This window comes from Hirundo rustica, chromosome 14 (assembly GCF_015227805.2).
Source record: "Hirundo rustica isolate bHirRus1 chromosome 14, bHirRus1.pri.v3, whole genome shotgun sequence".
In the NCBI taxonomy this organism is placed as follows: Eukaryota; Metazoa; Chordata; class Aves; order Passeriformes; family Hirundinidae; genus Hirundo; species Hirundo rustica.
This window is the reverse complement of record NC_053463.1, coordinates 13,839,126-13,861,817: the sequence shown is the minus strand read 5'-3', so window position 1 is coordinate 13,861,817 and position 22,692 is coordinate 13,839,126. Positions and strand designations below refer to the sequence as shown.

The 22,692-nt window shown below is 43.4% G+C and overlaps 1 protein-coding gene across 5 annotated transcripts in view; it reads right to left on the bottom strand.

Moving 5' to 3' along the window:
• Positions 1–22,692, bottom strand: part of TENM2 (teneurin transmembrane protein 2) — a 1,092,434-nt gene that overhangs the window by 120,220 nt on the left and 949,522 nt on the right. For all 5 annotated transcript variants that reach the window (XM_040078601.2, XM_058422512.1, XM_040078602.2 and 2 more), the window contains one exon: positions 3,507–3,620. In XM_040078601.2, coding sequence (XP_039934535.1) covers positions 3,507–3,620 — 114 coding nt within the window. The remainder of the gene's footprint in view (positions 1–3,506; positions 3,621–22,692) is intronic.

Sequence of the window (22,692 nt, the reverse complement as noted above, 5' to 3'; positions counted from 1 at the left end):
CTTTCAAATTGCTCTACTTTAAAATGCTTTGCTTGCTGAGTAGGCACAGCTTGTGTTTAAGTGGCCCTTCTCAGACTAGGGGTTAAAGGTTTCTTTGGGAGACCCATGTTTTGAAAAGAATGGCTTCATCCTGAGTTATGTCAATTATAGAAAGGTCACTCTCCACAGCCAGAGCCCTGAAATGGTTGTTGTGTTAAAAGCTGTCAGAGGCTTTCCTAAAAACTGCTGGGATAGCAATATCAACTTAGACATAATAAAAAGAAAGGTGAGGTAGAAAAACTTTTCACCCTTCCCAGCTCTAAGAATTTGTCTTCTTGATATTTCTTGTGTTCATCCAAACCTGTCATTCATTTTATTCCACTGTGGCAGACTACTTGCCTAAATATTGCTCTTCCTCCTTCCCCCACGTTACCAGCATTTCAGCAACCTTCTACAAAATGTCAGAAGAACAAGTAAACTTTTCCAACATGCTCTGAGAAAAGCTAACTGTAGCAATTTAAGACATAACCAGCAGTTCTGTCCCCTTGTCTCCTCTACAGGAGGTTACCACTCCCAAAACAGCATCTCAGCCTCTTCAAATGTGCAAAGCTAATTAGAGTGGGGCTGGGACAAACTGCCAGAACTTGCACTGAAGTGCCCCGGGCAGATGAGCACGTTCCAATTCTGCAGTCCTGCTGCCCTATATTTGCACAGAGATGGCAACAAAAAGCTGCAGGGAGGGAATTGAGAAAGGTGTTAAAGCCCTGCAGTTGTCTGCTAAATGACCATAATTGCCGACCTGATCTCTTCAGGTTGCTGCCCAAAACCACAGGGTCTCTCACCTGTGCCCAACCTGGAGGCAGTTCAGCAGCCATGCAAACATTCTGCCTTGCACTTAGGGATGTGCTGTTTGTGCACTTTGACCTACAGCCAGACAGAGATGAAAGCCAAACCAATGAACAGTTGTCTAAAAATTTTCAGGTTTTTGGCACCATCAGGATGTAGGATTTCATGACAAGGAGGAAGCCAAAACTAGACCCTCCCTGGAAAACATGGAGAAGCTGAGGTGCAGCAGCAGCACCATTGATTGAAAACAGAAGCAAATGCACAAAATGATCAAGCTCATAAAAGAACAACTTAGTTTCCTTTCCCAGCTCTGTTTTAACTGTCTTCCCAATACAATGTCAGCATTTGCTTCTAACACTTGCTTTGGCAATTACCAAGTTTAACGTGAACCACAGGTTCTGAGGGTGGGACAGTGCTCAGCCTCTGAACAGAACCCTTCAGCTGACAAAAATCAAGCGCTCAGACTTCTCCTGTTCCAGTCACACCATTCACCATCCCAGCACACTAAAGTGTGGGAGGTACTTTGTTTAATTGTAACATTCTGTTCTGCCTTCTCCTCACAATTTTTGTAATAACCAGAGAAGACCTTACTGTGATGCAGCAAAGAAAACCCCTGGACCTCACCAGTAAAAAGCATTCCATTTAATTGATTAAAATCCTTTCTGTGACATATAACTTCTCAGTGGTTTTAACACATTTTTCCTCAGCTTAAGAAGGTATTTCTGGTTCTAAGTTTTACTTATTTTTTTCTTTCCACTGCCATGTCTTTGTCATCTTCCTCTGGAACGCAGATTTTCTTTAAGAGAAAGAGAAACCATTTGTTATCTATTTTCTCACATTAATATCACAGGGCAGACTGTTTACCATGGGTCAAATTCTGCTGTCCTTGGTGTTTGCTATTACATCTCGTCTGAGAAAGAAGAACCAGAGATGTGGTCTTGGCTGCAAGCCAGTTCTTGACTTCTCTCAAGCACTTGACAATGCACTTGTACTAAATCAAGCTTTTCACAGAACCCTAGAACGGGTCAGGCTGGAAAGGATCACAGTGGGTCATGCTGTCCAACCCCCTGCTCCAGCAGGTTCATCCCAGAGCACAGGATCGTGTCCTGAAGGTTCTGGAACACCCCCAGCAAGGGAGACTGGGACAATATGATCCAGTGCCTGGTCACTGCACAAGAGTTCTGCCTCAGGAGCTTCCTGGGCATCAGTTCCTGCCCGCTGCCTCCTGTTCTATCGGCTGGAACCACGGTGAAGAGCCTGGCCCATGCTCTGAGCCCTCCCTGCAGATATTTACACAATTAGCCAGGTCCCCTCTCAGTCACCTCTCCAAAGCTGAACAGCCCCAGCTCCTTCAGTCTCCTCTTTCTTTGACACCTCTAAGCTACACCTGGAAGAACAACACGTAGCCAATAAACCCAGCACACTTCTGCGAGCGCTTCCCCAGCGTCCGCGGCAGCACAGCTTCATTAGCAATAAAGCACAAAACACACGATTCAGAGCGAGCACCGAGCACGGGGCCGGCCGGGGCGTGCTGAGAGACACGAGAGGGACAGGATGGGCGGCATTTTGGGGCGGTCTAGCAGTGTTTTGGGGTGGCTTGTGGGGGTTTGGTGGCATTTTGGGGAATTTTGGGGCAATTTGATGGCATTTTTGGGCAGTTTGTGGCTGTTCGGCTGTATTTTGGGATAGCTCACCAGTGGTGTGGGGTGCTTTGTGGGGGTTTGGCAGGCTTTTGAGGCAGTTTGGGGTGGTTCAGGTGATGTTTCGGGGCGGTTTGTGGGGGTTCAGGTGGCGTTTTGGGCCAGTTAGGGGCTGGTTCAGGTGGTGGTTTTGGGCAATTTGGGGTCGGTTCAGGTGGCGTTTTGGGTCAGTTTAGGGTTGGCTCTGGCGGCATTTTTGGGCAGTTTTGGGGTTGGTTCAGGTGGCTTTTGGGGCAGTTAGTGGGGGTTCTGGTGGCTTTTGGGGCAGTTTGGGGTTAGTTCAGGCGGCATTTTGGGGCATTTGTGGCGGTTCAGGTGGAGTTTTTGCGGCAGTTTGGGCCGGCTCAGGTGGCGTTTTGGGGCATTTGTGGCGGGTGGTGGTTCAGGTGGCGTTTTTGGGCAGTTTGGGCCAGTTCAAGTGGCATTTTGGGGCATTTGTGGCGGTTCAGGTGGCGGTTTTGGGGCAGTTTGGGCCGGCCCAGGTGGCGTTTTGGGGCATTTGTGGCGGTTCAGGTGGCATTTTTGGGGCAGTTAGTGGGGGTTCTGGTGGCTTTTGGGGCAGTTTGGGGTTAGTTCAGGCGGCATTTTGGGGCATTTGTGGCGGTTCAGGTGGAGTTTTTGCGGCAGTTTGGGCCGGCTCAGGTGGTGTTTTGGAGCATTTTTGGTGGTTCAGGTGGCGGTTTTGGGGCAGTTTGGGCCGGCTCAGGTGGCGTTTTGGGACATTTGTGGCGGTTCAGGTGGCGGTTTTGGGGCAGTTTGGGCCGGCCCAGGTGGCGTTTTGGGACATTTGTGGCGGTTCCAGGTGGCGGTTTTGGGGCAGTTTAGGCCGGTTCAGGTGGCTTTTGGGGCATTTGTGGCGGTTCAGGTGGCGGGTTTGGGGCAGTTTGGGCCGGCCCAGGTGGCGTTTCGGGGCATTTGTGGCGGGCCGTGCCCGCCGGGTCGGGCCTGGTCGGGCCTGGTCGGGGCGCGGCGCGGACCCACCTCTGCCGGCAGGGGGCGCGGGCGGGCCGTCCTCGTTGGGCGGGCGCAGCCCGTTGTTGAAGGTCGGAGCCTCGGCGGGCTGCAGCTGCCAGTTGAGCCCCAGGAGATGCATGGCTGCGGACACAGGGGACACACACACAGCGGTCAGCGCGGCTCGGCCCGCGGCGACGGACGCGTGCTCAAAGAACCGGCGGCAGCGGCACCGCAACGCCCCGCTCCCCCGCCCCGTCCCCGCAAAGTGCCGGAGAAACGAAAGCGAGCCCCGGTGACTGGCACGCGTCTGTCTGGCGCTGGAATACAAAAGGAAAAAGGCTCGCGAACTCCGGGCGGGCCCGGGCACCGCGGGCCGCTTTCCCGACTCGGTGCGGGGGAAACGTCTCGGGGAACGAAGCGCTTGCTGCAAGTACCGGCTCCGAGTTTAAATTACAGGTGGTAATTTATAGGTTGATTATAAAATTGGCTTTAGCCCTGTGTAAAGTAGTGACTCCGTAATGCAATTATTCTGTGTTTAGTACAACTTATTTAAATCGATACGTTATAGTAATAGAATCGCAGAATGGTTTGGGCTGAAGGCAACCTGAAGCATCATCCAGCTCCAATCCCCTGCCATGGGCAGGGACACCTTCCACCACACCAGGTTGCTCCAAGCCTTGTCCAACCTCACCTTGAACACTTCCAGGGCTGGAGCATCCCCAGTTTGTCTGGACAACCTGTGCCGAGGCCTCACCACTCTCACAGGGATGAATTTCTCCCCAACACGCGACCTACCCCTGCCCTCTTTAGTGTGAAGCCAGTCTAGAGCCTCCATCTCCGTTTTATAGATTGAGCTTCCCTGACCAACCCAGGGCTGTGCCAATCCTTTCACCTCACAGGTGTCTGACCCCACAGCCCGCACAGCCCCGGGCAGGGAAGGTTTGCCAGCTCACAGCCATGGGCTCTGCAGCCATCCCTGTGCCAGACAGGTCGCTGTGGCCACGTCGGAGGCTGTGCAGCTGCCCCTGGAACACGAGCTGAGCAGCGGGAGCCAGGCCAAGCACGCCCGCACAAGTGCCTGAGTTATAAGCGCCGTGGCAGGGCTAATTGAATAAGTCCTGTGCATAATGCATGAGACTTGACAGGTCTGAATCATTCAGCCAGTGGATTTATGTGCATCTTCACCTTGTATAAACACAGCTACCTGCACACTCTCATCACATTATCCCCATGGCTCTCTCAATACAGAAGAGTGGTGAGGGATCAAGCCCACCAAGCTGCATCTTTTCCTTTCTTTGCATCTTTCTTCTTACACAGGATGCATGTAAAAACCTACATACCACAGTGTTTCCAATTATGTCAAAAGGTATTTGGGAGGAATCGCTGTCAATTTGCAGGCAGGAAAAAGATATATATATTATAGGCACCCTTAGAATTGTTCTCTTCTGCAGTGTCAGACCCACACGAATTATTAGATATTTTGTATCTAATTGAAAGTGATTATAGTGGCCACAAATGGCCCAGCAGTGGCCACACACTAAGGGTTCAAAGAGTAAATGTTAGGGATAGGAGAGGCAAAACACTTCTCACAGAAACTCACAGTGCAGGAGCTACCACTCAGATAATCTCAGAATGCAGGGAATCCATTTAGATGTGACTGATTCATATGTGCATCCCTAAGCCCCGAGAAAACAAAAAGCACCCCCCAACCCAGAATCCATCTATCCCAAGCCCTGGAAATCTCTCAGCATGCAATCTACGCAGAGTTTAACCTCTGTATTTTTGACAAAAGCAGCAGGGGAGCAGGACATCTTTCCCAACACTATCTTCCCCTGGACATCCTATGGACTAAGCAGATGTCTAAGAATAGTAACTAAAACCAGGACACATTTTCTGTGAAGAGGGCAGTTGCCAGATTTCATATTCATGCTGAATTTGCAAACTTTGCTTCCATTATATCAAAATACCTCACAAAAACAAACAAAAAATGTCTTAAAGCCTCTGGTATATTAAATACCAGACATGAACCTGAAAAGGATATTTTGCAAAGAAACTACTCAAAATTTGTTTTTACAGAATGTTTAAGAATCCTTGGAAAACAGACAAGAAATTTATGTGGGATCCAATGATTTACTCAATTACAACTTATTTGTCTTGCCAAAACAAACATTTTAAAAGGCTTTTCAGTCTAATCTCAAGCAACTTTTTTGTTTGTTTGTTTGTTTGTTTGTTTGTTTGGTTGGTTGGTTGGTTTGGTTTGGTTTTTTAAAATATGGCAAATGAAACTGAAAGATCATTCACAAAGCTCAAACCCACCAAAGTGCAACTTATCCAAACTGCCCCACTGGGCAGAGGCAGCTGTGCCAGGGCTGGGACAGCAGAGGAGCAGCTCAGGGCGTGTTCGTGCTCTCAGCAATTCCCACACCCTGCACAGGCACCAGATTCAGCTGGACCAGCACCGAAAGCCAAGAGTGTGTAAAGATTTAGTGAATTTCAAAGCCCCACAATGCAAATAAGTCACAGAGGAGAATTAGAGTTTTGTGTTTTATACTCTCAATGTGTCTATTCAAAGTTGCCATTTGTATTTTATTTCATTGTGAGCGTAACCATAAATGTAGGTCACTTGCAGAGATGAAAGCCTGCTGCTTCAAGTGTGAGCCCGTCCTTACAACAGAGAGATAAAGAAATCATAACTAATAGTCTGTCCAGGAAAATTATAGTTGCTACCTTATAATTACCAGGTAAATTCAGACAAGGAATTATAAAAGATCTTATTAACATGGTATTAAAAAAACCCCTGTGATCCATCTGCTTCCAAGCACACCATGGTTTCATTAATAACTGTGTTTTAATCACGGATGCATGTTAGGTGGGAGCAATTAGAGCTCCTTCCTAACGGGGCAGGGATTTGCACGTCTGCTCCATCCCTCCCGGAGCCTGAGAACCTCCTGCACAGCTCACACACCCATGAGGTGATCCACCAACTTCCGCTAAGGCAGCTGCAGTCACAAACACCAGGAACGTTCCCCTTGCACCACGAAAGAGTGCAGGAAAGTGTGTCACAGGGGCCTGAGGGGAAAGCTCCGTGTCTGCGTGGCCCTGAGCAGAGCCGAGTGGCAGCCGAGCAGGGGGAACGAGGAGATACCTTCTCTCTGCTGCTCCACAGTGCCGTGAGATGGCAAATTTATATGATTAACCTTTCGTTCTGTTAATCAAACAAAATGCCTCCAGCAAAGGAATAAGTAGAAGCCCGTTTAATTAGAAATGTGGGGATCCACGCAGAAGTTGAGTGTATGTGTCTCAGAGGAGAAATTTGGGCTAGTCAATTTGTGCCTGCTTGCTGGGTTTTTTGCTTTTCTTTTCTAGTTTGAAACTAATTTTGTTTTTGTGTTGTTTTTTTTTTTTCCAACAACAAATTGTGTATTCACAAATTGTATTTTGCAGAGCCCTTATAGGTATTATTTTTTTGAGTTTCCTTTCCCCCTCCCTCAACATTTAAGCATATTTTCAAAGCCTTTCTCTCTGATACTTGATTTTAAAAGACCGAACTTGTCAGAATTTATAGGCTTCATTTAACGCTAACATCTAGTAATTCAGAATAGTGTTAGATTATTAGAATTAGTATATTCTCTAAACCATGAGAATTCAGAAAAAAACCATTTAAAGTAAAACATTAGAGATTTAGGTCAAAAATAATAATCAACCTCTCACTCCCACTCTAGCACCATTCACATACAGAGAGAAAAAGCACCTGGAAGCTAAACCTGCATGCCCAGCAAGAACAAAAGCAGCAACCTGGTTCATCACTCCAGGTGGCAGAGCTGTCAAGGATCAGTCTAAGACTTACATAAGATAGAGGCTGCTAGAGTGAATCACATATTATTTTAAGAAATCCCAAAAGGTACACAAATCCACCAGAAATTGATAAAACTTACATGCAAATTATCTTGGAATTCTCTAAACTCAGTAGTGTCCCCTCATTCCTCTTCCATTGGTCTTCTCTCATGCTGGCCATGAACCCACTGCCCACTCCAGTCAGAGTTTTCTCTAAAGGACAATGGTTTCCAAGCTCAGGAAGCTCTCTGTCTTGTCTTTGTGCTCTTGTCACTCTTGACCTTGTACTTCTAAAAGGAAAGACCTCTGGTGTCTTTGCGAGCTGGAGATCTTCCAGTAGTACAGCTCAGTGTCTGCCAATAGGCAGAGCAGAATGAGGATTTTCACTTATCCCTTTACATGATGTTGTTCTTTCTTAAAGGGAGAAATCTGCACACTAATGAGCCATCATTTCCCCCATTCCTACTGCATCTTCCCGGTCAGGGTCTGTAAAATACACACAGCCTGCTTGTTGGAAAATTCAGTATTTCCTAAGCAACTCCAGAAGTTGGGAAGATTATACAATTGAATAGAATTAAGAATTCCGTACTTTAATTTCCAACTAGTCATGCCTATTAACCCCTGAATGAATGTCATCCACAATGAACCCATCGAGCTATGACTTCACTTTGTCAGGATACATCCAGGGTTTGTCTGGAGCAGGACAGCCTCTTTTCACATCACTCCATTGTATCACAAACAACATGAACAAACATATACTAAAAGCACATTTGCTGTTCAAAGGCCTTTGTGTTATAGGAAAAGAAATGTTAAAAGTTTCCTTTCCATCCACTCATGGGGTGAATGATGATGCAACTCTTGCTATTTATTATGTAACATCAAATTAATTTCCAAGCCAGGTCTAATGAATCACAGACATGACGAAACAAAAAGCACCTAATAAATCTTGGCATAATGTTAATTTCATAGCATTTATATTCAAAGGCCTATCTGCACAGCTATTTTTTATTTCATATGCTCTGAACATTGTTTTAACACACCACAATGTCTGTATGAAGCAAAAGATATTTAATGTTTTGCACTTCTGGGTGCATATAGATATATTCTGAAAAGAATAAACGTATTCCCTAAAAAACTTAAAAATAATTAAACATTATCGCATGCTTGCTTGTAATAAATCTTACTAAGCTGAGACTCGTGGTCCTTTATTAGATACTACTTCTTGATCGTGCAGCAGAACTTGAGGAATACCAGAAATTGATCTTACTGATCTCAGTTATTATTCATAAAATAACAATTACTTAAAAGATTAGAAACATAGTAATTTAAAGTTTTATTATTCCTCTGGAGAAAAAGGTTCAAGTTCGACCCAAGTCACAAGTGAAACCAGTGCGTTAGGCCTATTCCCCAGTGATTACTTGCCCCCATTACAGAAAGAATGCACAATCCATCACAGCTGACAACCTCTCCTCAAGAGATGCCCGAGACAGGAATAGCAGGGGGCTGAAAGTCAGGAAAGAGCAATGGGAGAGCTGCATGGGAAAAACCTGCACAGTGCTGCAAACGCTCCAATTGGCTCTAAGCAGCGCTGCCAGAGCTCTGCTGAGGAGCGCGCATTCTCCGTCACTGTAACAAGGGAAGAAAGAAGCCTTTCCTTTCCCAGCTCCTCTCGTATCTGAAGAGGTTGAAAGACAGTTCACAAACACACAAATGATCAGAATTTGCTGGATGAATCTCAGTTGAGAGCCATACTTTGCTAATGTGCCTCACAATTAACAGGCACTGGACGGAGGGCAGGGAGGCTTTGTCAGATGTCACTGCACGTGTTCCTTTATGCACAAGGTATGTCACCACTGGGGACAATCTGTAAAAGTCCTCTCCCACAAAAACTGGACTTGGCAACATATATGCCAGACAAAGATTTCAATAACCCGCAGGTGATTTACAGAGGCTGTCACTGCCCTCTGCTTGATAATTCTGTTGGCCAGCTTTCAGCCACACTGCAGCAGGAGCAGCACAAGCACTGTCAGGGTGAAGCTGGTATGGGATAGGAGTCCTTGACAAGGGCTGAGGAAGGTGTGTCAAAGAAAGCTCACAATTATATCCATGCCCTTTCATATTCTGCTTTTGGCAGAAAGGGACAGTGTCTCCAGGAGCTCTGACCTGCAATCCACCCGTTAAACATATGTGCTTGAAATATCATTATCAAAGAATGTGACTCTTGCTACTTAAATGAGCAGTCTTAAAATAAACAACATGAGCAAGTAGCACCTTTCCTTGCTGGAGAAACAATGATGTCTCTCCTAAAAGTCAGAAGTGTTAGAACTTTCTATTCTTCCTTGAATACCTCGTGTGACCGTGACAAGGATGCCAGGGTTCTCCTGAGGGTATCCGAGAGATGTCACAGAAATGGATCACATTCCCACGCCTTTTTCTAAAACAAAACAAAAGCCACATGGCTTGTTGGGTGGACATCTGCCACTTTTGATGTATTATCTACAGGAAAGTCTGAAGTACTATTTTAAAAAGTCCAAATTCTATGATGGAAATCAGGCCATGCAGGGAAGGGGGCACAGTCTGCTGCCGATTATGCATTATTCAAGAAGAGGCCTGACCGAGAACTGCACAAGGACATAAAATAACTGAGCAACTGGGCCAGAAATTGGCAGATGCAGTTCAAACCGGTAAAATAAAATATGCTGGAGAGGAGTAATTTTAACTCCACATATAAAATAATGACTTTCTGAGCTGACTAATATCAAACAGAAGGAAAATTTTGAGCTAGATGATAATCTCAACCAAGTCAAACACGGAATTGTTATGGGAAGGGTAAACAAAGCAAGGAATATTGTTATGCTGTCCTCCTCTCAGGAAGGACCTAGAATGACCAGAGGCTGGAGAATGAGTAGAGCAAAGTACATGCATGATTTGTCCTTCTTACCAGATAACTCTTTTTGGGTGCTGGAGACAAACGAATGGATAACTTGAATTGTATCTAACCCAACACTTGAATTGTACCTAACCCAACACTAGTGCCAGGGTTTCTCGAAGTGTTTGATACAAGTTGTATCAAACATGTCCCTACCTATCCAATCCAGGCCGGGCAATCCAGGGAATGATTGGTTCCACTGGTCACAGGCAAACCCTGGGATTTTCATGCCATAAAGTGTTTCCTAGAAGCAGCACGATTTTAGGCAGAGAACGCAGTACATAAATGGCAATTGCTGACCTGCCACAGCTTTTGTGCAGGTGTCTCAACCCAGTGCAGCTACTCATCAGTACAATGGTTAATAATTATAGCACAGCAGAGTCAGGTATAATTATGAGAGATGCATTTTCGAAATATTTTGTGGGAGATCTCAGGGACACAGTGGATAAGGATTTAACTTTTGCAGGGTGGATAGCAGAGATCAAAGATCAGCTAAAAAAATGCATCATTGTCTGGACTACCAGTACTGAGGGTATTTATGAACTTGTGTTTTAATATTAATGACTTAGAATCCTACAGAGCTCATATAAAACATTTGGATATATTCCTGATTACATCGCCTCTTCTACTTGTGGCCATTCAATTGTTTGTAGGCAAGGTTAAAGTAGCATTTCAAAAATAGATAATTTGATGTAAATTTAATACTTCTTTTGTGAAATATATGCAAAACGTTGTGCTTATTGACTGTGACCATTGAAACTCAACAACGAATAGATGGCTTACTTTCAAGGTCATTCATTCTCAGCAATTCATCTTAATCATCAGTATGCTATTTGCTATGCACAACGTTTTCGTAATAAATTTAAATTAAAAGTTCATTTGTGAGCTCCATGTAAAGCATTATCAAAACCCACAACTTCAAGAATTTACAGATATCACTATTTTCAATAAAAACAATAGGCTTGCCTGTATTACACCTAGAGAGCAAAATAAAGAACCATTTTGCTGTCTTATTTATCCTGCCCATAACATTGAACAAGACCTCTCACTTCTCAGAGTCACTTTTTGCAGTTTACAATGCTGAAAATGGAAAATTCCATTAACTATAATGGCACTGCTGCGTATTTTTATATCTTGCTGCACGGTTTTTTTCCCACTTCTCCATCAATTGAATTAAGCTCATATTGGTACCCACATACGTTACCCTGCCACAGGTTTATACTCTTGCTAATTGTGCCTGATATCTGCAACAGTTTTATACTTAACAGCAACAACAGCAACCTTTTGTAACTTTTGCAACAGAAAGTGTATTTTCTGGCTTCAGGAGGAAAGCCATGAGGACTGCTATAAAAAAAATCAGTGTAAGTAATCTCAGGCTGCCATTCCTGCTGGCCTCCTCCCTGCTGCAGAGAGAATCCAGCTCTGGGCTTCTCTCACCCAGAGCGTGCCTATAAACACAGACATGGGAAATGTGAATTCCAGCACCTTAATTTCTGGGACACGAATCAAGGGAAAGAGGCAGACCCTCAGCTTTGGACAGTTCTTGCTGTGGAGGAGGGATGAGCTCAGTTTCAGCCGTGCTCCTTCCGCTCGCCAGGGAAACACAGGAACCATTGGAAAACACAATGGAAAGGAGAGCTGACTTCACACTATATTAAACATAAGAAAGAGATCCTTAGGCATAATTTCCCCCTCAGCATGTAAACTCTTTCAGACAATAAACTGTTTAGAACAGGTTGTTTGCTTTAAAGCATCCAGCCCAAGAAGCTTTTTATAGAAATACCATAAAGGATCTATGAGTGAGCGTACTGTTGTCAGCACCAGAAAAACTTCTGCTGGGAATTAATTGCTTTCTTTTGAATAAATGTTATTAAAGATTGAAAAGGAGATGGAAGAAGGGCTATAAGATGCTTTATTGTCACTGTGTTCACACAGAATAATAGGGGGACCCAAAAAAAGTTGTTGTATTGTTTTTTTTTTTTTTTCAAATTGATCACTCCCCCCTCCAAGCTGACTGATTTATTTCCCTGTGCACGTCAATAAACTGAATGGAATGGATTTTCAAAGCACAGCATGAAAGATATACCCACAAATCCCATTAGGAGTAATGTGATTTGTGTGCTTATCTGCCATGCAATGCTTTGAAAGTTCATTCCTCTACTTCCATCTTCAGTTTTTCTACTTCTAAAAATAGTTGAAAAGCTTACACACACTTGCAGCTCCTTTGGGGGTCGGGAGAAGTGGAGGATGTGCAGATCTGGTGCCCAATTCCCAGGATAAAGCCAGGCCAGCAGAGTTCCAGCCCAGGAACATGAGCTGTACCTTGGGTGGGTGTTTGCTCCCCAGTCCCCACCGTGATGGGACAGAAAGGATCCCTGGCTCAGGCCTCGACTTTGCTCCTCTCAGTCCTCTTTACTGAAATGTTTTGATTTTGTGCCACTTTAAGCAATCTTTTTGTCACGAGAAGGGTAACAGCACTGCGTGCTGCCTTCAGAATCTGGAATCTCATGACAAAGACCTTAAAAGAGAAGCAGAATACCATGCACTGCTCATTTATTCTCATGACAGGCCTTAGATTGTACAGAGCGTAGAGAACTGGCACACGATTAATCAGTTCCTGAGACTGTGTAACGTGAACTCACTTCTCATGGCAATTTCAAGAGTCAAGGCTGCAATCTTTTTGGTCTTGCATCTGAACCAGATGACTGTAACTAATAAGAAAAGTGTATATATTTTTATTTGCCCAATAGAGCATCTTTCAGCCCGGAGGATCCCAGATCTCATTATGCAATATCCACTTTACCAGCCTTGCCAAAATACTGCCACTTTTGAAACAGGCTTAGAAGAGCAGAAAGGGATGCTCTTAACTCAATTTTGCTCTATTTTTGAGCAACTGTGAGCATTCAATGTTAATACAAAGCAAATTGAATCCAATTTTAATTTCACACCTAAAAGACACCATTATGATGAACAAAGTACCCGGCTTGTCTTTATTCTGTTTCCAAGAGGAGGAAAAACCTAGATGAGACTTGAAACTGGTGTTTCAAGGAATATAGACACAAATATACTCTTGAAAATCACTGAGGCCTGAACTTACAAGAATTAAAATAACTGCTTTACTTTTAATACTGATCATAAACCTAAGGGATATCATGTCAAACATTTATTCAACTACGTTCATCTTCTGAAACTGCAACTGCCCTAATTTCTACAAACATGTTGAACACGATTTTCATAATCTCACTGTTCCAAAGCATTCAGACCTTGACTCAACCTCTGTTAGCCACAGTAAGATAATAGTTTTTACCCTTGTTACTCCTTTGCATACACTGAATGAAGTGAAACTGCATTATTATGAATAGCCAAATTTATGTCCACTGTACAAAAAAGGCGTAATTTCTAATCATAAAGCACATTCTTAATAGAAATGATACAGAATAGCTTAATTTATTAATTTACAGTACGATACAGAATAACTGAATTTGATCACCTGATAAAATCACAATTTAAAACACTGCTTGTATGATAAAGTTTAAGGTTTTACTCTCTACACAAAGTAATTATTGTAGTTAAAAGTTCATTACAAAGAGGAAATAAATCCAGAGATGAAAAGCAAACATGACTTCTTCTCCCAAAGCCTCTAATTCATTTTCAAGACTATAAGCTGTTTATATTTCTTTCACAATGTGCTTCAAAAGGTATATATATATATAAACCTAGCCTAAATCATATCTTGATATTGACATGAAGGTACAGATTATATTTAACATCTATGCAGATCGAGACTTTCTGTAAGCCTTGAAAGGCTGACATAATTAATGTATTGTGATTTAGATGTCCTACTGAGCCAGAACAGAAACCTATGGAAATCAAATGTACAGATTTGATAAGTATCTTACATAGTCAATCAGTTACAGCCTTGTAACTCATATTCCTTTGTGTGGGTTGTTTTTTTAAGTAGCAATTTTGAAAGGAATAAGCAATTATCAAATTGAACTTCAGTTATGATTTTGAGAATTTTTTTTTCTATTGTCCTTATATGATTCCTGTTAATCATTTCCCATAATGGGTTTACTATAACTATTTCCAGTCTTTTACCTGTTTTATTCTGAAGTTTGCTCACGTTTCCTTCAAAGGAAAAACAAGTTTTATAGCAAAATTTTATAGCTTTCAGAGTCTAAAAGCTGGCCCTACAGCATCTGTGCCTTCCCTAGAACTGTAGAGCTGGTAAGGGAATAGAAGCTGCAAGTGAGGAGAGGATTTCTGTGTGATCACACCAATATGGAAGCACATGAGAAATCAGTGAAGGGTTTCATGGTGCCAGGATTTTAATTTCAGATCACTGCCTTTTTGAAGTGCCAGAGTTGCAAGTTTTCAGACTGCAGCAATAGACATTTCACAAGGAATTCCTCTGTGTGTGTGTCTTCATATACGATTATGAGTTGCATCACCAAAACATCTGTTACACAATTTCATCAGCCAGTACAGGAACAAGAACCCTCCTGTGCATCTGAAGTCCCAAGAGACACCATGACAGCATACCAGAGTCTGAGTCCACTCCAGGCACTGTGCACCATGAATAATGGAAAACATTTTTATTTACTTTGGACACCTACGTCCTGATTAATCTAAGGAACATCATAATATACACTTAAATATTAATATTTTGGTTAATTTTCTTTATCTCTTATGTCTCAAATTGCCTTTTAGAAGATAGGGTTTTAAAGACTAGCTCAATTTGATCCCTTTGGTATACCAAAACTAATCACTGCAGAGATTGCAGAAATCACTGTACAGATGGAGCTGCTGTCCACAACAGAAAAATTATGCCAGCTTAATGTACAGAGCATCTGATACCTGATCATTTTAATGAAGCTTCCTGTCTTGCATACAAAGGGCTGCAGGAGCCTCTGCCCTGTCTGAGGTCAGCAATGCAGAATGCTCCTCATCAGCCCATTTAGAGCTGGTTAAAATCAGGGCCCATTGTAACCAAGGTCAAAATTGTCACTGTCTTCACTGGAGAGAGCTTCACCTCAGAACTCCTCTATTTAAAGTATTTGAGACTGTGAGTATCATACCGGTGCCTGAAAAAAATGTTTTCTACAGGCAGCAGCACACCCCATCAATAACTCAATGGTTTAAACTGCAAGGGTGAATTGGACATGAGCTGTAATGCATTAGGATATGCATCACTGTATACAACTAATTAAAGTACCATAGAATAAAATACAAGCTAGATTACACACCCTCAGAAACCTTTGCCTTCAATTACATGCCCTTTGTAAGGTATACCTCAGTTTAATGATTAATACAATCATAATATATGTAACAATTTTACTTAGTAATGCCAATAAAATAACCAGGAATTATCCTTCAAAGAGAAGATAACTCACACTACAAGAGGCAAAAAATAATATATATATATATATGGTAGCTAGAACTACACACTGGTACTTCATTGCTAACACTCAACTTATACTTCTTCATGTCTGTTACACCCAGTTGGCTGGCAATCAAACCAGGATTATATATATTTTTCTCTTTGATGGATGAAACAGTAAATACTATATTTTAAAGAAACCCCAAAACCTAAACTATACAGAAAATCTATCTTGCATTTCAGCTTCACTTTTCACTATGAAATTTATTTTCCTTTTTTTTTTTTCCCCCTTCAAGAATTTGCTTCAGCTTGAAAGCAGGTATCAAAGCAGATCCTCAGCATCTTAAAAGAAAAATGACTAGGAACTCCTCAGTGTCACTGTATCTGACAAGTTTCTGCAATGTATTTACCTTCTTCTTTCACTAGGAACATTAAGAACACAAAAAGTACCACAACTGGGATGTTTTTCCTTCATCCATCCTGATTTGAAAAAATGCATTTGATTCTATGGTCTAATAGAGAAAATCTGCTTCTGCCTACTGGAAGTGGCTGTCCATAATAATTAGTGAAAAATAAAATACACACAACCTCTATTTTGCTAGGATATAAACCAAAATGAAAATGAAGACACTACCAAACCTATTCATAAATCTTCAAAAATCTCACCTTACAGGACAGGTTTAAAAAAAAAACACAACTCAAAACCAACCCTGAGGTAACATCTACGCCAATTTTCCCATTTAAATGTAGTTTTAAAAATTTAATTACGGCATTCTTTCAAAAATAACGATGACATTTATGACTGACATGTAAATGTGACTCAAGATTGCTCTCAGTTCCTAAAACTGTTTCAGAAATCTGTTCACATCTTTGGCTTTGCAGAGTTTACCTGAACTGCACCTCTCACTTTGTTGTCGAGAACCATTTTAACATTTGCATTCAGGTCCTGGCAGGTAAGTTGTGAGCTGAGATGCAGGATCACCACGTCTCTATCCTATCCCACACGGTGGATTTCACACAAAGGCAGCTCTTTTCTCCTGGAGACCCCCAGGCCTTTGGGACACTGCTCTGTTCACTGTTCAGTGTAGAAATCCCACGGAAAAGCAGGAGAAGCTGCTCTCCCAGTGTGCTGGCTGGATGCAGCGCTGCCCAGTGCCGCAGGATGGATGTGGAAGGATCAGACACCGCTCGGAACAATGGCACTGACTGCACAGTGCCAGGGAGCTCGGAGCGCTCCGTGCTGCTGGATGCTTCAGAGCCAGACCTCTCGAGTTCTTTGAACCTTTGCTGAAGCAATTTTGCATTTGAAACACTGTCAGAAGTTCTCTGCTCCATTTTAGCAAGCTAGACACAACACACTCCCCTGCTCCTGGCAGGGAACAATGGAGGGACGGAGCGTGCAGTGGCTAAGCACTCTCATTGAAAAAACCAGGGGATGCTGCAGTAATTGTCCTGAGAGGCTAGAAAGGAAACAAGCCTCTATGCTGACAGCTTAGCTCAGCGTGAACTCTCATTTTTCACATGGAGCTAATTAAAAACTGAAATTAGTTAAATATGGAAATGACACTTGCAAGCACTTTAGCTGAATCCTGGCGAAATCCCTCTAGAGTGCTGAGACACTACCTGCTGCTCCAAAACTCCCCAACTGAATTTCACAGTTAAAAAGCTGAGCAAAGGGAAAGTTATTACAGAGATTCCCAATTCAAAATGCGTCTGTAAAACCCTAAATTAAATTTCATGGTGGCCCTTTCAATAACGAGGGACATACTGTGCAGTCCAACGATACGGCGCCGCAATAACGTCCCTGCGTGCATTCTCTGATTATCTCACCTTTAGGCACTGTGCTGGTTGTGCCAGCGCTGTGATGCTCACGAGGACACCGGCATTACAATGCTACAAAGATAAGCCACGGACTGCTGCTGAAGGAGTCATTTGGAAAGCGTGGATGCACGGCTCATAAAGGAATTACTTCCACTGTCTAACAGCAGAAATCGGAGAAAATCCGAACCCACCGACCAAAATGTTTTATGCCTAGGATTTTAATTTATGTGATGAAAACGTATGCAGACAAGAGTCTCCACTGCAATAAATTACATGGCCTATATATCTGTATCTCCACACTTTACAGGCAGTGTAATAATAAAAAGCGCTTCTGCATATTTAAATGGGCATAAAGAACCAAGGGACTGGATATGCATAAAAGGTAGGATGACTGACATTAGCTTTTTGACTAAACCACCATGTGAATTCCATTTTAGGGCATGTGACTCGCCTAGTGTGCATAAAAGCAAGGGTATCTGCCCAAGGGCAAATATGATTTCTGAATGCAATTTAACAAAACCCACCCACAGAACAGCTCATTCTGGAGCCAGACCAAGGCATTCAGGACAGCCAGTTGCTTTCAAAACAATGGAGCTTTTTGGGTTTATTGTTTTTCCTACATTCCATCCCTTTACCCTTGAGGCAGACCCCTCCCCCTGGCCTGCTGCCACTATTGCACCAACAAATTTCTGTCTAGGAAAGCCAGCAAAAGATGCCACAGAGCACGAAAGCCACTCTTACTCACTCCCAAGTCTTCTGGCAGGGGGTATTGCTGTACCCAGCCTGCCAAAACCTCTTCCCTGGCAGCTCTCTGTATAAATCTGTACATCACACCCAGGCTTTGCTAGTCCAGGGCCTTGAAACATCTCAACTAACCCAGCTGGAGGGGATATGCTGCAGCTGCACCATCAGACCCTCTTATTTTATTGAATTTTGAATATGCTGTTTCAAAGCAATTCAAATGAATTTGCCCAAGGCCTCAGCTCAGTAAAACTACTGATACCACCTGCAGCAGGCTTCCTACATTTGAAGCATTTAAAAACAGGTGACAGGATAGGAGCTTTCTGTGTAAGGACTGACTCTCATCAAGAGCCTGCTAAACAAACTTGGTTATGCCCCATTTTGGCAAGGAAGAAGCTGTACGGCTTTCAGCCCAATTCTCACAATAGCACTGGGAATAATGGGAAGCTCCATTTAAATTTTTTTTTTTTTTTTTTTTAAATAATGTATATTTTTTTCAGGTTAAAATGAAGCATTTATTTGATCAGTGTTTCATTTATTCTCAAGCATCTGTAGGGGTAGAGATAAAAAGCAAACTTTGATGAACATGAACTCATTAATAAGAGGTGCATTAGGAAACCCAGAAGCAAACATCCAGCAGGCTGAAGCCTCTTAATGCCATCCAATTCTTCTTCCAGCAAGCAGAAGCAAAAGAGCAAATTCCTCATCCAGCAGTTTCCCACAGCCATGGGCCATCTAAATATGCCTGACAGACAGGTCCAAGCTGGAAAACTGCTTGGACAAATACCTGGCTGGGTATGAGACCAGAGCCAGAGCATCAGGCTGAGGAAGCAGAGCCTGCCAGCCAAAGGCCTCTGCGAGGCAGCAGCAAGAACTCTGTGGAGGGGTTTGTGGTCCCTCTGTCCTTTCCCTGTCCTGTGTCTGCAGAGACAGCCCTGCCTGGGACGATGACAGAGCAGCTAACCAGAGCCTCTCCTGCCCGTGGGTTTTAACAGCACCCATGTTATTTGTACAAGGAACTACCCTGCTTGGGGATCAGTATTCTTAAAGAGATGAATTATTTTTGTCACCTTCTCCTCATTCTGTTGTCCTACCGGAGTACATTCACAGGAATATACAGCTTGGTGAGGGGGCCTGAGACAGCAAGGGGAATCTGGAAAAGGGAACTGTCAGACACAGCCAGGCAGCTTACTCTGAATAGCAATCATAAGGCAATGATTTGTGCCTTTACAATGATCCCTAAAGAATAAAGATCTGGCTGGAAAGAACAACACATATCCCAATCAACTTGTGCTTCAGGTGTGCAGTCCCCCTCCCGAGGCAGTGTGTGATCCACATCTGGGGAGCCTCTGCTGCCATGGGACCCAAGGAACATGAGGGGACATCCACACACACAGCTGCTTTTGTCACTAATGCTTCTGGGAAAATATTGACTCAAAAAGCACATGAATAGTGGCTTAAAGGTGAGAAATTAAGACTGAGGATTTTCATCTTCAGGCCTTTAAAAGTATCTAATAATACTCTCATTCTTTTCCCTCTTCTTGCATTCAGAAATATCCAATAAAGTTTAAAAACTTGAATCAAGGAGAAAATCTAAGCCTGCAGCTTCCCTTCAGGGAGAAAGAAGACAGGAGGGAGCAAAGGGGACTGACAGGAATACATTATTTATATTTTCCAAGGCAGCACTGTGTTGTGAGCCAGGGAATTCTGTGCCCAAGCACACGTGCTCCAGCCATCTCTGCCCTTGAAGGGACTATTTCAGTGCTTGGAAGATGCAGCATCCACAAACCCAGCAATGTCATCCTTGTGACACAAACCCATCTCCATATGCAGAAAGCAGTGGAGTGAAGATTATTCCCAAAGCTGTGGCTAATAAAGGGCTACTGGTTCCAGAATATTGGCAAGCCAGGAACCCCCCGAGAATTTACAAGCTGGTTCTTTGAGCCACAGGTGAGAACAAGACTCCTACGATCATTCAGCCTCTCTCTGAATTGCTTTCCTGTTCTGATTTTCTCTGTAAACAGAGTCTAAAATCATCCCGTGAGAGGCACAAAGAGTCACTTTCTCAAATCCAGGGTCCTCACTAGGAGCTACACAGATTTTGCCCCATAAGGGGATTCTGAAATTCTAGATAGTCCAAGTCATTACATGAATTCTTTGAATTGCAAAACTTTAGTCAAGGTCATTTGCAAATGCAAACCTTGGGTTCAATTATGTTTTAGAAGAAGATGACACAATTACAATAAAAAAATCCTGTTTTTATAACTCGACAGCTTTTCCCCTTGGTTATCAATTTTTAAATACAGGGCAATGATAAAAAGTGTGCTTTTGAGAAAATTCTGAACACATAAATGTTTCAGGTCTGTTCTACGGTGCAGAACAAGAAAATGCTTCCTTTAATAGTGTGATTTGATGTAATTTGCCTTATGATTTTTCTTAAGGTACAGCAAATGCTGAACAGAAAATGGCACATATTTCATTTTGAGAAACAGAGCCAAATTCATCTCTGCATCTTTTTCATGCCCCATTGGTTTAAGTCAATTATTTTCAATGTAGCTATATGAGTGTGGAAGAGGAATAATGCAATCATGAATCAAGTCCATACTATTTTTCATGACAATTCCACTTGAGCAAAGCCTCAGATATAACCTAGTGAACCACAGATCACAGTCATATTTTATAAAATTTATTCAACAAAATGTATTAAATAAACTTACCTTTCTGCCTGTATCTTAGCAACTTAGCAACCCTTACAATATGAGAATGCTGGAAACAAGCCTCTGCAGTCTACAAATGCAGACTTGACTTTTAAGAATAGGTGTGCCAGCATTGAGGACCATAATTGCCAGAATAAATTTTGCTGAATGGTGCCATAATGCACATTTTCCTGTATCTGCACCCAGTCCTTACGGGATCCCTTTATTAATGGCAGCATTTTCTAGGCTATTTGCTAGATCTGTCATGTAAATTTAAAGGCAAGGATATTAAGGTTTCATTACAGGAGATACTGAAAGAAAAGTATCCCTCAAGAGCTGAGATGTTCCATGGCCAAGTGGGGACATGGCAGCGCTGGGCAAAGGGTTAGACTCGACTTTAGAGACCTTTTCCAGCCTTAATGAAACTGCGATTGTGTGAGCCAAGAACGGGGCTGCGCTGCAGGATGGGGAAAGGAAACTCAAATCCCCACAGAAAAATGCAAAGGGACTGTAAGAAAACCACAGGAGCTGGTCTGCACCAGCCCATGCCATGTGTTAGATAGATGACAATCAATCCTTAATATTGTATTTTAAACTGGTTTACACTACAGCAGCCTGCAGCTTTCCCATGTGAGAGTGGAGCAGCAGCTCAGCTCTGCCCAGGAAGGCAAAGCCATGCCAGCTGTGGGACACGAGGAGAGCACAGAGTCACCAGGGCTGTGTCCAGCTGATACGAGACTGAAGTCAGGAAATCTGGGGTTAACCCCTGCAGCTGTAACTCAAGATTACTCCCTTGCTGCTCAGCCCTTGCCTGCCAAGGGTTTCTCTGTGTGGGTTTCTCTGTACTGCCTGAAGCCCTGCCAAAGGCTGCCTGTTCCCCAAGAACAGCGGGAGACACGTGGGCCCTGCCACTCCAGAAATGTAGCCAAACCCGTAAAATGAACTTGGGAAGGAGCGCAAACGTTCAGCAAATGCAGATGTGCAGAACACGATTTCAACGACGGCTGCTGTTTCAATGTCCTCGTGTTGGGTTCAGCAGAAACACTGACAAATGCTGCAGCCACAAATCTGAACAGTTCTCAGCGGCCCCAGCGGCACTGCCTGGGTGCACTGGCACCCCGGAGACTGAGGCAGCAGAAAGTTGTAATAAAACATGAAAATCCTCTTTTTCTAGAAGAATAGTAAGAATTTGCCATTAGTAAGAAGTTTTCTTGACATGAGCACGGTGAAGGAGAGTGGCAGTGGCAGAGGGGCAAACCCAGTGTGCTGGGGAGGGCAGGGATGGCTGAACGTGGTCCTGCCCCCAGACCCTGGGATTGCTCAGGCACAGAAACCAGCTCTGCTCCTCTGCCAGCTCCCAGCTGCAAGCCACGGCGTGCTGCTTACCTTAGTTTGCCTTAAATTTTCCTTGTGGATGGCTGTACTACACTTTAGTGGAGGCTGATGATTTAGTGGCTGCCTGCTGCTATCAGAGGGGGAAGCATTTTTCCCCTCAGCGCCCGCTTTGTAAATCAATCATTAAATTATGTGCTACTTCGTTCACATTTTTGGGGACTGTATCTGCCATAAGACACCCGCTGTGGTGACAGCTGACAGAATCTATGGAACCTGGGGAGAGGATGAGGAAAGGGAGGAAGGAGGAGGACTCTGAGTGTCTTTGCACATGCGACCTACTGGCAGAAAGGCTCAGGCAGAGGCACACAAACGCTGTAGATTGAAGCTATTGAATTTTTCAGTAGCACAATACACTGCATAACTTTGCTGCAGCACCAGGACACGAGCACTTAAAGAGCAATCTTCGAAGCACTAAAT